General features: G+C 42.0%; 1 protein-coding gene across 2 annotated transcripts in view; it reads right to left on the bottom strand.

Annotated features, from left to right (window-relative positions):
• Nucleotides 1-324: 324 nt before the first annotated feature.
• Nucleotides 325-16,088, bottom strand: part of ppp3cb (protein phosphatase 3, catalytic subunit, beta isozyme) — a 32,942-nt gene continuing 17,178 nt past the window's right edge. Inside the window, exons 4-14 of one of the 2 annotated variants that reach the window (XM_035162231.2) lie at nucleotides 14,918-15,029; nucleotides 11,519-11,664; nucleotides 9,958-10,097; nucleotides 8,621-8,698; nucleotides 7,350-7,444; nucleotides 7,111-7,236; nucleotides 6,381-6,458; nucleotides 6,157-6,241; nucleotides 5,824-5,921; nucleotides 4,288-4,335; nucleotides 325-1,216 (exon numbers count right to left, since the gene is read on the bottom strand). In XM_035162231.2, the coding sequence (XP_035018122.1) occupies nucleotides 1,032-1,216; nucleotides 4,288-4,335; nucleotides 5,824-5,921; nucleotides 6,157-6,241; nucleotides 6,381-6,458; nucleotides 7,111-7,236; nucleotides 7,350-7,444; nucleotides 8,621-8,698; nucleotides 9,958-10,097; nucleotides 11,519-11,664; nucleotides 14,918-15,029 (1,191 nt within the window). In that variant the 3' untranslated portion in view covers nucleotides 325-1,031. The remainder of the gene's footprint in view (nucleotides 1,217-4,287; nucleotides 4,336-5,823; nucleotides 5,922-6,156; nucleotides 6,242-6,380; nucleotides 6,459-7,110; nucleotides 7,237-7,349; nucleotides 7,445-8,620; nucleotides 8,699-9,957; nucleotides 10,098-11,518; nucleotides 11,665-14,917; nucleotides 15,030-16,088) is intronic. The other variant, XM_035162232.2, reaches the window with a different exon arrangement.

Here is a 16,088-nt window from a genome sequence, read left to right as displayed (position 1 = left end):
GTATCTGCAACACTACTGAAGACCCACAAGGCTTCAGCTGAAGGCCTGTCTGTAAAACATGAAACCAAACACTGTCAGAATGTGAAGATTTTCCCAGCTACTGTCAGAGGAGGGGCGAACCTGGGAGCGGCTCCTCATCATTCGCAGACTCCAGGGCCAAGAGGGTGGGACCACGCCTGCGCACCAGCAAGGGAGAGCCAAGGTCTGAACCATGGTGACTCCCCCTCGTTATTGACCAATGAAGTTATACCTACTATTATAAGTACTGTACCCGTCGTCCGTTCGGGGCGACTCTTGACTACCCCGTGCTACTGACTTCGCCGAGGCTGTGTATTGAGTGCCCATAGCTATGTGCACATAGCTATGCTGTACCTTTTCATTGCTTCTGAATAAATACTTGTTGAACCAAACCGAGGCTCTTCTCATATCTCGGGATAAAAGAACACGACACAATCTACCCATAGAAGGTTTGGTTCCATTTCCTGTTTCGCAATGCAAACAGGAAAAATAACCAGGCAAATCTTTAACGCCCCAACCTTGATCGACACTAACAACCCCCCCACCCCCACGTGCAAACACTTGACCCCGCCTGACACAACAGACGCCACAGACACAGCCACGTCATGCCTACACTGGTGATCTCCAACATACGAGGTGATCTGCAGCTCCTCCTGTTTAGCATGGGGACTGTTTTCGTAGTTCTTTTCCTGTTGTTGTGCAGTGACATGGGAGTTGTAGTTCTCTAAATAGGGCTGATCAGTACAGTGAAGAGACTCAGCCTTTGGTGGTAACGTCCAGGTACACTCATGCCTTTACATACAGCTGAGGGCAATGGGAAGGGGGGCAGTAATCATGTGTGTCTGTTTGCATATGTGTGTGATGTTGTGTGATCCTATTGAGTGAATGAAATACTGTGTCTGTGTGTGATGCCTTTTTTCTGGTGTATATATGCCTATGTACAGGTATCTTATAAATATGGTACCATATCAGTGTTGTAACTGCAGGTTTGGGCATGTGGGAGTGTATGTCCATCACTGTATATTGCTGTTGCTGTTGCTGTCTGTCCCGTTGGGCTCTCCCATGTTCATGCGGCCCATTGACAGGCCCACGCTGTTGACGCCGTCGCGCCGCGGTGGCATCCTCTCGTTGATCCGGTCCAGACCTTTGGCCTCCTCGAAACTGCTGATCCGATGCTGCGGGGAGAAGCCTCTGATGGCTGCAGAGACAGACACCAACACACACACACACACACACACACACACACACACACACACACACACACACACACACACACACACACACACACACACACACACACAAGCATACATACATGCACACAGAGAGTTAATATCTTAAAATACATACAGTCAAATCTTGTGTATCCAAACCCCCTGGAGGACACATTCAGAGCACTATCAAATGTGAATATGTAAACATTTACAAAACATCCATTCTCCTCTAATTCACCTTTTAAATGCTTTTGTTTGCTTTTGTTTGCACCAGAAAGAACTATCTTTGACCATTTTGATCCTGATAGTGCTCCCTCAAGCTGAAGGCCATTTGGGGGTTTGGATAGACAAATTTCTCTAGCATATGCACATCTTCAGGGCTCCTACACCAATACACACACACACACACACACATCAGCCAGTGTTCATATGTTGTCTGAATGCTGAGCTATAGGATTACTTTGACCTCACGGCTCACAGTGGACGTGACAGTCAGTGCGACTTGGCCATTGATCCTAGATCAGTAGAGATGTCTGGTTTGAGCCACTAGGAGACACAGTAAAGCTGCACGGGAGCAGTCGTTCATAAGTCCTGAAAACACGTTTCACCTCTGTGAGGACTGTTTGACAGTGAGACAATTTAGCGTAAAAAGTCGGGTGTCAGGATGGAATTTCTCTCCAACTCTCAGGTTGCTTCGTTTGAAATTCCTGTCTAAGTTGGCTACAGTATAATCGATCAAATCTGACTTATTTGTCTTTTGTCTAAACTAAACACAGTCAAGTCACAATGTCTGTGGTGTCATCCAAGTGTCTGTAAGCCCTGACATTCAAATTCGACTGGAAACGGTGTCATTTACAGCATGTTTTTAGCCTAAATGTTCGTTGTGATCCAATGCGCGGACGTGGCTCCAGAGGAGGATATCAGAGGACATTTAGGCTAAAAACATGCTGTCAATGACACCGTTTCCAGTCGAATTTGAATGTCAGGGCTTACAGACACTTGGATGACACCACAGGAGTGTTTCTTCTGTTGTTTTTTGAAGTTTTCAAGAAGTGGTCACCATTTATTTAAATTGTACTGGATTAAATTGTGTGATAATGACTGAATTTTCTACTAAAGTCATGGAGGGAGTATTTTCAGAGGATTGAATGAGAGTAATAACCCTACTCTCATTTCTTATGTTAAATAAGACGCAAGAAACAAACCAGCCATTAGCTTAGCTTCACTTAAATACTGAAAGCCTCTTGCCACAAAATGTTGAACTGTTCCTTTAACAGAAGTTGCCATTACAAAGTTGTTGTGTTTACCAATCAGGGAGAGTTTCATGTTGCATTCATGCAACCTCAGCTGAATGGGAAGAATCTGTTCTGTAAATGAGACTTGGGCACATTCACACATTTTTCCAAGATGGTTACTCCCGCTGCTCGAGCTTGACATCTAATTACCTTAAAGTACCTTCTTTTATACAGAATAGTACATTAACAAGTCTAAGTAGATACAAACAAATGGTATATCGTAACTGGTTGGCTTTAGACTCTGATTCTTGTTTTAATCTCTTTTTTGAGTCTCTCGACTACTTGGAAGTGAAACTTTAAATCACTGGAATACCCGTCTAAATTGAACTGCGGTCCCAGATCCGGAGGTGTGTCCGGAGGGACCAACGTCGAACAACAGCTACTGTCATTTTACCTTTTCACACATGCGGCACACTCACAAATACAGTGTGCTACTGTGTTACACAGCAGACAGCCAACACCCACCTACAAGTCATATAACATAACAGAAATACACAACACGAGTGATTCCCATAATTTATTTGCTCAAACAAATTATGGACTGTAGTTCATGTAAGCCAAGGACAGCAATAAGGGTACAAACACAAACGACTACAATTAACTAAGCGTGCAGAGTTATCACATCACCTATGTACACAGAATATTTAATACAATAGAACACAAACACCATGACCACAATCTGTTCAGTAGCACAGAAGAACTTGGCAGAACTGTCCTGGTGACGCCCAGTAATTCAATAAAATGTGCAAAATGTGTTTTATCTTCTTATGTGTTATTATATTCTCTCTTTTTCTATACGATGAGGTTTTAAATTTAGAGATTATGTCTTAACCTCAGGAACACATCTGTAGTAAAAATATTCAAAATTCAAGGTTGACTTAGTCATAGTTAGAAAATAAGTAAAAATAGTTGCAGGAGCACTTTGACAGTAAAGCAGACATCTGGGGCTCAGTTTGGAGTGATTCATGTGAAGGTTAATTTACTTTGCCTTCAGAGATTTCAACCATATCCTCAGTCTTCTTCAGCAAATGTCTCAGGTCTCACCACATGATCTAGGTCACATCACCTTCCCTCTGTACTCACCAGACCGAAGTTCTGTGCTAAGGTCATATGATCATTTACTGGAGGAGGTCACAGAATATGGCCGAAAGCTCCTTGAAAAGCTGAACTGAACCTTGAATTCAGACTATTTTAACCCGAATAAAGTTTTAAGATTTGGTTTGCAAAAATGAAAACAAATATTTTTTAGCTTCACGAGTGACTGGTGTTCTGCCGTATGTTGTAGAGCTACAGATTGATTGCATGTTCATTTTCTACAGAACTACAGTACCTATGAAATACAGAGATAACACACTGCAGACTACAAGAGGTCTTAGTGACCCTGCCCACCCTCACAACACCCACTCCCTCCCACAGTCCCGCTCTTCTCGTGTATGTAAGAAAAAGTTGTGTGATGTGTGTGTATGTGTGTTGACAGAGCAGATGTAGCGGTATTCCTGTTTACCAAGTGAAGGAACGAGAAAAATGTGTGTATGTTTGTGTTGTTTAATGTGGTGGCTTCAGCGTGGAGCAGTTTTAGGCTTTGTTGTGAGAGGCTGATGCGGTTAGAAGAGCTGAGTGCATTGTGGGTAAAGAAATTCTATGACCTTATGAGCATGGGTTGCTGAGAGCGCAGCCATGCTGCTCACACGCACACCCACACACATGTGCACACATGTGTGCGCACACAACACACACACACAGTGAAATGAGTGGGATTTTACCTTCAGCGTCCTTAACTGTCTCGATGGCTTCTATGGCCTCAATGGTAGCTGAAGGATGGGCAAAGATAAAAGAAGAGACAGGAAGAGAGAGAGAAGATGACAGTCCAAGAGAGAAGATGAAGTGCAAAGAAGGAGGAGAAGAAAGGGGTGGAGGCTGAAACATGCTTCTGTGCAGTTATGTGTAAATGTATTGGCTTCAGGACACAAAGAAAAAAGAAGTGGTTATGGGAAATCCTAGCCCAGGAGAGGCCTAAAAAATCTCAGATAGATGTCAAATGGTTGGGTTGGTCCATCACCAAAGCAGTGGGCGATTTGTGGGGGAATGAGGTGGGATTCCATCCCCATAAAGCAAAAATCCTCCTCCAGGAGGTCAGAGCAGAGGCACACAGTCAATTTCAGACAGAATGGCAGTGGAAAAACATGATAAGGGGCGGGATGATTGTCAAGGGGGTAAAACATGTACATTGTAAACTTCAACGTCTCAGGTTTGAGTCCAGCCAGGGACATTTGTTGCATATTTCCCTTCTCTCCTCTCACTCTCCACGTTTTCATGGACTTTTTCCATATGATGGTTTAACCTAGCCTGTCTTCAAAGGGAGTCGTGCTTACTATGTTCACAAGGAGAGTTCATATGAACGCCTCCCTCTTCTGGTATTTCCACCTTTTCCTGTGAGCTGACGTTTTCAGAAATGATTCAGGGCATGGTTGTTAATTTTTCATTGGATTGTGAAGTATAGACCATTTCCCTCTGTCTCTATGTATTTGCACTGATTGTTACCTGAATGCTAGCTTGCTAAATTGTTAGCTGAGAGTACTGTTAATATTAGGATCCATTTAGCTGTTGCCTAGCAGCGCTGTTCTCACAACTTAAACTCCTACTGCACTGTATATGTGACCTTGCACTGTATATGTGACCTTGCACATCGCAACCAGGAGCTCATGAGTTCCATTTGAAGGCAGCAATACGTCCCGCTTTGACAAATCATGGTTTTGTGCAGTTTGTGTTGGCAGACGAGTGCAAGCATGGACGCACAGCATTCACAAATTCACAGACTCAAAAGAATGTTTCAGGCTTTAGTCATATGAGGAACTCAGGGCACTGAGGTCATGGTAGGTTCAGAGTTAGCAGTAGCTGCTGTTAGCTCACACACACACACACACACACACACACACACACACACCTCACACACACACTTTAGCTGTATGTCCCCTCGCTGCCTGTCTCTGCAATACTGTCCCTTAATATAAAGGTTATTCTCTCTCTCACTCACACACATAACCAGCAGGCTGTTAGTATCCTCAGCGCCGGTGAGGTGAGGTGAAGAGGGTGACTGAGTCAGTGAGGCAGAATGATGAGGAGAAAAACAGCAGTCGAGTGGGAGATAAGGAAAGAGGGCAGGAAGGAAGATGGTCCAAAGCAGATATTCAAATTGAATCTGTGTCTGCTTGTGTATCTTTTAAATCTACTTTGGAAGGTGTGCTCTGGGTTAAGATGCGGAGTGTGTCTGTGTGTGTGCAGGTGTGTGAAACACTCACCGCTCTGCAGGGTCTGTTTGCCCCCAGACAGCACTCCGCTGGGCAGCATGCCTGTAGGGGTCAGTCCCTTCAGGGTCAACACGTTCTCACTCTCCTCCCTGAGAGACAGAAAGAGAGAATGTGTGTGTGTGTGTGTGTGTGTGTGTAAAAAGAGAGAGGGTGAGGGAGTTACAGAGAATTACACACTTCCTGACGCAGTACATCTGCAAACAGTTTAACATCCTTGTGGTTTCAAAGTGACAATCAGATAACTTCTCATTTCTGCAGAAATGAAAGGAAATACTAAATTTATTGCCAGTAAGCCAACACACACACAACCAGGACTCAACCCACCGTAGAACAGAGAACATTTTGGCCATCTTCCCAATGGCTCGGATCTTGTTTTTGATCACCTCTTTCCTTGCTGCTGCTGCACTGGCTGAAAGACCAACAAACACATACTCAGACCTACATTAACAAAATAAATGTTACAAACAAACCTAGTTAATGACATATTATTAAATAAAAAATATAATTAATTCTATATGGCTCTAATGTCAGTGCTGTGTGTTTGTTACCATCGTAGATTTCCTCTCCGTCGTTCACGAGTTCGTCGTCAGAGCAGATACTCAGGACATTTACCAGCATCTCAGTCACTGCAGGACGAAGTGAAACAGACACATTTTCAGGGACATGGTGACACCCTGGTGGTCTAGGATATAGACCATAACCTATAGTATCCCTGGTTTACACCCAGCTGGAGACTCTTGTTGTCTCCATCTCTCCATCTCTCCCTCTCTCCTCATTTCCTATCATCTATCTACTGCTGCTGTAGCGAAGGAGAAAATCACAGTGAACTCTAGTTACCCAAATGTCTCTAATCCAGTAAGTAGGGGTTGTTTACCTTTTAGAGCTGATGTCACTGCTATTTTTAGAGAATATTATTAAGTGGTGCTTCAAACATAAATATTTTACCTAACAGAAAAAGTATGAATCTCTCATATAGTCAGGAGGACTGCAACAACTATTTGACAAATATTTCATAGTACTCTGGCACTGTGTCCTTACATCACTCAGTATAAAAATACAAGTAGCCAGTACCAGTCTGGCAAAAATCAATTGAAAAATTGTTAAGAAAATTATGTCAGTGTCAGTACTTTCAGTGTACTGTGTGTGGAAGAGTCTAGACAAAGTAGTGTGTGTGTGTGTGTGTGTGTGTGTGTGTGTGTGTGTGTGTGTGTGTGTGTGTGTGTGTGTGTGTGTGTGTGTGTGTGTGTGTGTGTGTGTTCGGTTGTGTGTGTGTGGTACCCTTCTCTCCCACGAAAGGCAACGACCATGTGAAGACGTCCATGAAGTTGGGAAGCCAGTAGGGATGAGGAGAACAGTTGAACTGACGAATGTTCATCACATTGTTCTCATACTTCAGCACCGCCGCTAGACACACACACACATACAGATATTAGCCTTTTCCCTAAACACTAACACACACGTAACACATGTAATACTAAGAAGAAGGGGAAGATTGTGTACATGTGTCACTGTCAGACCTTTGTTGTTGTAGACATCCAGGTAGTTTGGAGCAGAGAAGATGGTGATGAGGGAGGGAAAACCTGTAGTCTGACTCTTCCTGTACATACGGTACCTGAGGAACAAGCAAGACAAACAAACCGCCCACATTACAGCCGTTCAAATAAAACACTACTCCGTGGATGAAAACCCAAGGATTTGCTTCAGAGGCCTTTAAACCAAACAGGGACCGTTTGAAGACTAGACAGCCACATGATGACAGAACAGAATCCCTGGCATGGCTGAGAAAATCTGAGTGCAAAATGACAGGGTAAAGTAGAGCTGTCGAAATCTCCTTGTGTTTGAAAGAAGAAGTGAGAACCAGAAGTTAACACTTTGAGTTTTAGAATGGCACTCAGTAGAGCGCATACCTCCGGGTAAGGCCCCACAATCCCCCCAAATTTAATCAAGCTGTACCAAATTTCTAACACTGATAAATATCAGTCTCCTAAACATGCCAGATTTTTTTTTATCAAGATGCATGAATCATTACCAGGGAAATCAGTAAAAATATATTTTTTTAAAACACCACATCTCGCATTGTTAAATAAATAGACAAAAATCCCTGGATCTGCTGCCTGATCATTTGAAAGCATAAAAGCTTCCTCTACCAGTTGTCTCCCTTTAAGGATGGACTAATTACAAAATTCATGACTAATCTGGTATTCCAGGTACAAGTGCAGCAGCTTATTCTACTAAAAATAACATTTCTATTGACCTGTCCTTTTTCCAAGTGCACCAGGTCCCATGGACGATTACCCAGACTACTCGGCTGCATGACCAAAATACTGTTAATGGGTTCAGCAAACAGCACAACTCAGAATAGCTCTGTCTTAATTGCAGCATTATAGTTAGAGGATTTTCACTGAGATAACAGATGCTGGTAATGCATTTGGATTTTTTTGGGGTCAGACATTTTGTTTTGCCCCCACTTTGTTTTTATTGAGACTAGTAGTGCAAGCCTCACATGGCCCTGTTGCCTTAACATAGTGTTTTCAAGAAGTGAGTTATTCAACCTGGATTTTGTTATTGATGCTCTCAGTGAGACAAACTCTAACAATGGTAATAATAACACAGTTTAATGGTGACAGGGGGTAAAATTGTGGAACCTCTTTTTCCCTTAATGTGCCAATTCCTGCACAAAGAGAAATAACAGGCCGGCACATGAAGTATCAAGGTAAGCAATTAAATTAAATGGTGCTCCCTTTTTAAGCCGAGAGAAGGACTGAGCTGTGACAGTCAGTCAGCTTACCCAGCATCCTGTGCTTCATGTGCTCTGATGATTGACAGCAGGTTGTTGGTCTGTAGGAACTCACACACTGCTGGGTAACTGGAGACAGAGACAGACAGAGAGAGAGAGAAAGAGAGAGAGAGAGACTTAGAGCGAGCTAAACAATCTGAAAAATGGCAATGGAAAAACATCCAGGTGAAGAAATATCCAAAAAGATCCAGTAAAGACCGCATTACATAAAAAACGTGCCATTTGCTATTACATTAAGACAGTTGTAAACCACAAGACAGATCAAAGTGTTTTAAGTCTAGCAGTAGGAGATGAGTAGGCCTCTTATTTTCTAAAGTCATGTCTGACTGGGGCCAGCAGGGGGCATTAGTGAGCGCAGGCAGGCCTCAGTTCTGTGGGGGTAGATTGATGCCTTGTCCGCTTAACATAGAAAATCACAGTGTTCTCCTCAGACAACATGTCATAACACCAACTTCTACACTCGAGGACGAGCCCAAAGCAGTTCAACTTCAGCTCCGCGTCTTTTACATTCCTTTATTTTTATTTTTTGAATTACAGCTTTCATCTTCCATCCTTCCACCACCAACACAACCCTCCTCCCATGTTGCTCTCCCCCTTTCTCTCACTGTATCTTAATATCACTTCATATCTGGCAGGAGTAGCCAGTCGTCATAGCAACAGAACCGCGCAGTCTCCCTGGGGATTGTGGGATATCGTTTCATGCTGAAACGGAACTGTGTGTATGTGTTTGTGAATGTGCTGTTTGTGTGTGTGTGTGTGTGTGTGTGTGTGTGTGTGTGTGTGTGTGTGTGTGTGTGTGTGTGTGTGTGTGTGTGTAAACTGGCCAAGATTTTCTGTCTCTTGTTCAAATCCTAACCATTATTGTCGTATGTTGGATGTGGTGTAACCAGGCTGGACGGGTCTCTCTTCTCATAACCGACATCTCAAACCAACTACCAGAATTCCACCTAAAACTTATTAGATTCCTGGTTTCTAAATAAAAGCCACATCTCACTGAACACCAGGCACTCGCTTACGAGGCACCCCCATCATTAAAACACATTGAATGAGCCTCACACAACACATTTGAGAGAGCCTACCTTACTTCTGGCTGCATGCTGTAGCTGGTAATTTGAAAGAATGTTGTTCCTAATGTGTATTTTTTAAATATATGAATATTGCATTCTGTCTGGGTTGTTTGGACACCAGGTTAGTTCATAACATTGGGCTTCATAAGTGCAGGGATCTGTTAGGTCAAGGCGACCAGACCAAATTCATTCAAATCACGCTAATTTTCTATCTATCTATTTTTTGTCCGAGTCATCTTGAGGAGTAATTTTGTCCTGTACCTGTAGAAATAGGAGCAGCCTCTGACTGTGTTGTGGCCAAAATACTCCTGGGTCTTCTCGTTGCCAAAGTCTTCCAGGGGGTCGGCCCACAACAGGTCGCACATGGGCCCAAACGCTGGGGGCTCCTTGAACCGGTCCAACTAGGACACAGGAGGCACACAGACAAACACACACAAAGAAACACACAAAATGTAAGCTTACATGGACACAGTTGTTCATATAAAGACCAGCACACACAGAAATTTACATTTAGGACCAAATAATATATATATATATATATATATATATATATCACAAAAAATGTTCAAATCAACCTCACACATATACGCATAAACAAATACACTAGATCGGAGGAGAAAAAAAGCAAACACATAGTGCACACAAATGCACACAAACACATACTGTCAGAGCAGAGCATCTCCATGGCAACCCTCACCACACAGGGGGGAGAAGATGTCACACCAGCAGATTCACCATGGAAACACTGCCATTAGATGAGGAAGTGTGTGTTCTCATGTCTCTGTGTGCATGTGTGCGCCTTTGTATTCTGTATTAACTGAATACATACAGACCGTGTGAGCGTCTTTTCCACTGCTGCATCTTCTGGTGTCTTATGAATTATCTGCCTTGCCAGTGGAGGCTGTGGGTAGAGTTAGCTTACCCAAAGTATATTGGTTGAACTTTTACAGGTGTTAACTGTTTTTTCACCATCGTGATTAGATTTGACTATTGCATCAAATTAGGTTTTTTAACTGAATTACCAAGATGTTAGTTTATAAAAATAAATATGTTTCTTTTACAAGTAGGGGATGATTAATTAAGTGAATCTAGTTTTAGCTTTAGTGAAAGCTAGCTATGGTTATCTCACAGCTAGTAAAGATGGACGACGTGACAAAAGTGAAGCCAAGTCTTCATTGCCCCCTGGTGTCTGGCTGCAGTATAGCTCATTAACCCCACCTCGATAGGACATGGCATACATTTTTCTCGAGGTAATTCTTATCACAATGATGTATCTTCTAGTGAGCATGTGTCTGATATATTTGGTTTTATGTTAAATTAGTAAGTTATTTGATGCTATAATTTAATAATATAACAACGACGTGGAACTGGACGAGCGCATGTATCAGCAGGTTATCAATACCGTCGCAGCACACCACAATGGCTACTGTGCAGGCTCTGGCTCCAAATGACATGAAAGGTGCAAGATGTTTTAGCTTCATTTTTATAAAACAGGAGAAAGTGGAGATGCATCATTGCTCATTATATATGATTTTACATGAGAGATAACTCTCTTGCTTTAGCTAGTAGTTATCTCACTCTGTGTGAGTGCAGTCTGACCACAGCTTCTAGATAAACAAACCAGAGTGTAGATATTGCTGCCTATTTTTTAAACTCTTTTATGTACTTACTCTAAATTTCAAAAGCAGTTTTCTCAGAAATCATACATTATACACTATATGGCACAACATTTCTATATAAAGCAGATGTCAAAACCCAAATCTTGCATAAGTAGGGTAGCACTGTTCCTTCAAACTTTGTATATGTGTGTGTCTTATTGTACCTTTTTGATGTCGTCCAGCGTGTGGATCTCTGGTGAAAGCCCCCCATGCACACAAAGGAACTGCTGGTTCATCAGGGCTGCCAGGGGCAGGCAATCAAACGCCTCCATGCAGGATTCATACACCTGCTCCGAGTACTTGATCTTACCTGGAGGTGGATGGAGCCGTGGAGAGATATTTTCAGACGTGAGACAAAAGAAGCTCCTGAGTGTGTTTTGACATGCTTTGAACAGCCACTATCCCCAAAAAATGTATAGTCGGTCCCTGTCACTCGGGGTGTGACTGTTTCATTTCACACACAAACACACTGTGCAACAAGAATTGCAGAGAACAAACAGACATGAAGCCTTTACATGGATGGATCTGAAGAACTGAGTCATCTTAAGGTCTCAGACTGACTTGTTTGGCTCCTCTCAAAACATACTTGAGTTCACTTGAGCATAAAGGCGCTAACATGTAGGATTTCCAAATAACACGTTATTAATTTATGCTTCCATCTCTTCTCCAGCACTTGACATGTTTATCTCCTCTCGAATGATTTAGAAATGCCACTTCCCAGAGAAGAAGGCACGTTGCTATAAAAAAACTGCTCCATATTAGAACACATAGCATATTATTACAGGCAACATATTGATGCAAGACTCCAGTTCTGATGCCAGTGAACAAAATCTGACCCAAATATACACATGAAGCAGCGTAACTGTTAGGCAGAATCTTTGCTCCATGAAAAACTCCTTTGATTTGGCAGGGATGTCGATAAAGACATCCAACACGCAGCATCTTTAAGGACATTTCACACATCAACGTAACAATACATCTGACACAAAACAATATCACAGAATTAAAATAGCTGAAAGGAGATAGGAGGATGGAGAGAGAAGAAGAAGAGAGAGGAAGAAGGGTGGATTTTGGATGACAGCGAGCAGGGAGGAATGGAAAGGGAGAATGATAATTTTATAAAGAGAGATTGATGGGAGGAGACAGGAGAAGGAGGAGAGGTTAAGAGTGGTGAGAGGGAGAGAGGGAGAGAGGGAGAGAGTGAGGAGAGGCGACGACGAGGAGAGAGGAGAGAGAGGAGAGAGAGATGGGAAAGAGGAGGGGGAGTGCGAGGACACGGGAATGACATGTACACAAATCAAAGCCAGTATTGTAGAGCGTTTCAGTGTTTGTGTGCGTGTGTGTGTGTGTGTTTGACAGCGAGGAGTGTGTTTGTCAACCTCTCCATCTGCCTCGTGTAGAGCAAGAACTCATTATTGCTAGTCCACCAGTTGTCAGCCCCTTACACACACACACACACGCACACAAACTCAAACATTTATGAAGACACTCTTGCACACGCATGCAGTCACAGTACATGCACTCGCACACATACACACATACACACAGCAGATGGTAATTGAGGGCGACCACTATTCGCCATGAGCACCAGGGGAAATTAGCTTCCTCGTCCCTTGGCCAATCAGACACAGAGGAGTAAGTCCCTGAGCCAATCATTACGGGCCAAATTAATTTGCTGCTAATCACCCACCCTGAGCACAGGACGGCGAAACTCACTGGCAGAGGAGAGAGTCATAGAGAGAGAGAGAGAGAGAGAGAGAGAGAGAGAGAGAGAGAGAGAGAGAGAGAGAGAGAGAGAGAGAGAGGGACTGGGAGTGGGAAGAGGAGATGGAAGAGGGATGAAGAGGAGGAGAAATAGGATGTGGAGAGTGGAAAAGGAGGGAGGATGCAACCTGCTAGTGAAAGAGGAGGATGAGGAGGATCTTTGAGGGGGAGGAAGATAAGAGGAAAAGCCCCGGAAAGTATTAAAGTTTACAGCTGAGACAGTCAGTCGATGTATTGATCAGTTGATTGACAGAAGATTAATTGACTCTTTGCTAAACCTCTCTCCTGAGCAGCAAATTATCCAATCAGAGTGTAACTAAGCACAGCAGAGCTGTCAGGGTTTGAGTCACACCTTGTTGAAGCAGTGTGTATAATGAGAGTGATACTCAACATCTAAAGAGTTTCGAGGGGGGTGAAGAAGTTTTAGTTTTTGCAAAACCAAGGATACAAGAGCAGATGTGTAAGGAGCTGGTTAAAGTGGAGTTAATTGCTGCAAACATTAGCATATTCAACTAACTACCTTACTTCCTACAACATAAGAATACAACCAGTGAGGCCCAGCATTACTTCCAATGGGCAAGGAGCCTTTATCAGCCAATTACAATTTGCAGTGCTACAGGCTACATTGACAACAGACCCAATTATGATAGCTCATTCGCTGTATAGTATAGAGGCTAGTGCTAAATGCTACTAGATCAGAGTTTAGATTAAGGTCAGCAGGTCTGTCCTGCTCTGTTGGGTTTGTGGAGGTTTAGATGTCAGTAACAGCAGCCAAACTTGTTGAAAGTGAAGCTCACCATTTAAAATTATAAACGATAATGCATAAATCTAACCTCTATCTTGTTTGTCCTTTTATACAAGCAAAGCTGTGTGTTAGAAATGATATCCAACCATCCATCCAATATCTATACCACTTTACCTACGAGGGTCGTGGCTGAGCTGGAGCCAATCCCAGCTGACATTGGGCGAGAGATGGGGTACACCCAGGACAGGTCAGCATCTCTGTATCATACGGCCAACATACAGAGGCCATTCACACCTACGGTCAATTTAGAGTCTTGGATTAAATTTATCCCAACCTACATGTCTTTGGACTGTGGGAGGAAGCTGGAGTACTTGGAGGAACAACTCCAGACAGAAAGGCAAAGCAGGAAGCTTCTTGTTGTTAGGTGACAGTGTTACTGCACCACTGTGTGGTCATGGAAATAACATTATTTCTAGAGCAGCACTTATTTATTCCTAGAAATGTTATATAATGCTTATAATACTAAGAGCTCAACATGACAAACGGAAAACAAGCCTGTTTCTACTCATCTGCTCAACAGTCATCAAAAAGGACACCAAGGTTTTTGCCTGTTACTAAACATGTAGTTTAAGCTTCAGTGTTTCAGAGTTCTTGTTTTAAGTCAACTGGGAACATGAAAAGTCTCCACAGGTCTCTATTCAATTCATGGCATGGTAGCTAGCTGACTAATATATCTTAGGTAGAGCAAAACCTGGATTAGTCTGATTATCAAGGTTCAATTGTTTCAAAAATGACTTTAAATAAAAGTCAAACTGATGTTTAAAGTTATGTCAACTTATGCTTTGGGCAATTATGATGGACAGTTTTATTCATTTCTATTCTAATAAAGTCAGCAGATTAATACAAAATAAAAAATAAAATTAGTTGCAGCCTTAACTTTAACAGAGAGATGTGATGTGATATCTTATGAAGTAGGAAAGCAGAGGGAAGAACAACAGAAGTGCTGAAGTGATGAAGCAACATAAAACATCAGGAGGAAACAAGAGTAACTCACATTCTTGTTTGAAGGTGAAATATTCGGTCAGATGTCTACATTCATGGTTTCCCCGTAGAAGAAAGAGCGTCTTTGGGTAGAGGATTTTCAGTGACCACAGGTATAACACACACTGAGGGTTCAACCAGGAGAGAGGAAATTAAGCTGGTTAGAGAGAGCAGCTCGATGGAAAGTACAACATTTAACTTGACAAAAAAGGGCTAACATATGAATTTTGAGTACATTTTAAAAAAGGAATTTTAACAAAGTGAAAAACAGTCTTGTTTTGTACAAGTATTTATTACTGAATGTCTATTTAAGATCAAGTTATGAATTCTTTGAATCAACAGTATTTGTCATATTCAAAGCCTTTTATTTTGCTGACAATTTTTCTTAAAACATCTAGTGGTTCACGGACATAAAGCGGACGTCCCATATACTGGGGCTTGTCCCATACTCTGCATGCTGCACGTCTTTCCTAACCATTTCACACGGAAATCTGTCCTGTCAATGGGTAAAAAATGGCCGGAAATATCTTAAGTTTTTAAAGATAACATTAAGTTAGTTTTTATCTTAATCTAAAATCTTAATCTGTTTAAAAAGAGATTATGTTGCTTATAATATACACAAAATGCTTAGATTTTGGTATTTTTCTTTAGTTTTAAGGCCCATCAAGTTCTTTCAGTGACTATAATTTTAGTTTTAAAAATTGTATTAAAGATAAGTTGAATCATTTCATTGGTAGATTTTCACCTCATCCAAGACAATCTAGTTAACAAAATTTGACTTATTTCTAAAAGGGATGTAATTGTAATGCAATGTCAGCATTAAACTAAACATCCTTACTCTGGTATTGAATATTATGTTGCTCAGCTCAAAGGAGTAGTTAGACATTTTAGGAGCGTTATATTGTCTTGGCTAAGCTAACAAAACAGTTAGTAATTGTATGAGACAGAGTTTGGGGTCATTTCACTTTAAGTTCTCCCAAATTAAATTCAAACTGGAGATCCAACGTGCGACACAGAGAATCACAATGGAGCCGTTTCTAGGAATTCCTTCACTGTCCAAATTAATTGAGCTGAAAGCAAATTGATCCGTACTCCAGTCTAAAGATAGACAGAAACAGCATTTTGACAAGAATCATCCCAAATCAGACTGTGATGATCAAGTGAGCAGGGAAAAAATAGACTTG

The sequence above is a fragment of the Hippoglossus stenolepis genome, chromosome 7, assembly GCF_022539355.2.
Source record: "Hippoglossus stenolepis isolate QCI-W04-F060 chromosome 7, HSTE1.2, whole genome shotgun sequence".
Taxonomy (NCBI): Eukaryota; Metazoa; Chordata; class Actinopteri; order Pleuronectiformes; family Pleuronectidae; genus Hippoglossus; species Hippoglossus stenolepis.
This window is presented reverse-complemented; position numbering and strand designations above follow the sequence as displayed.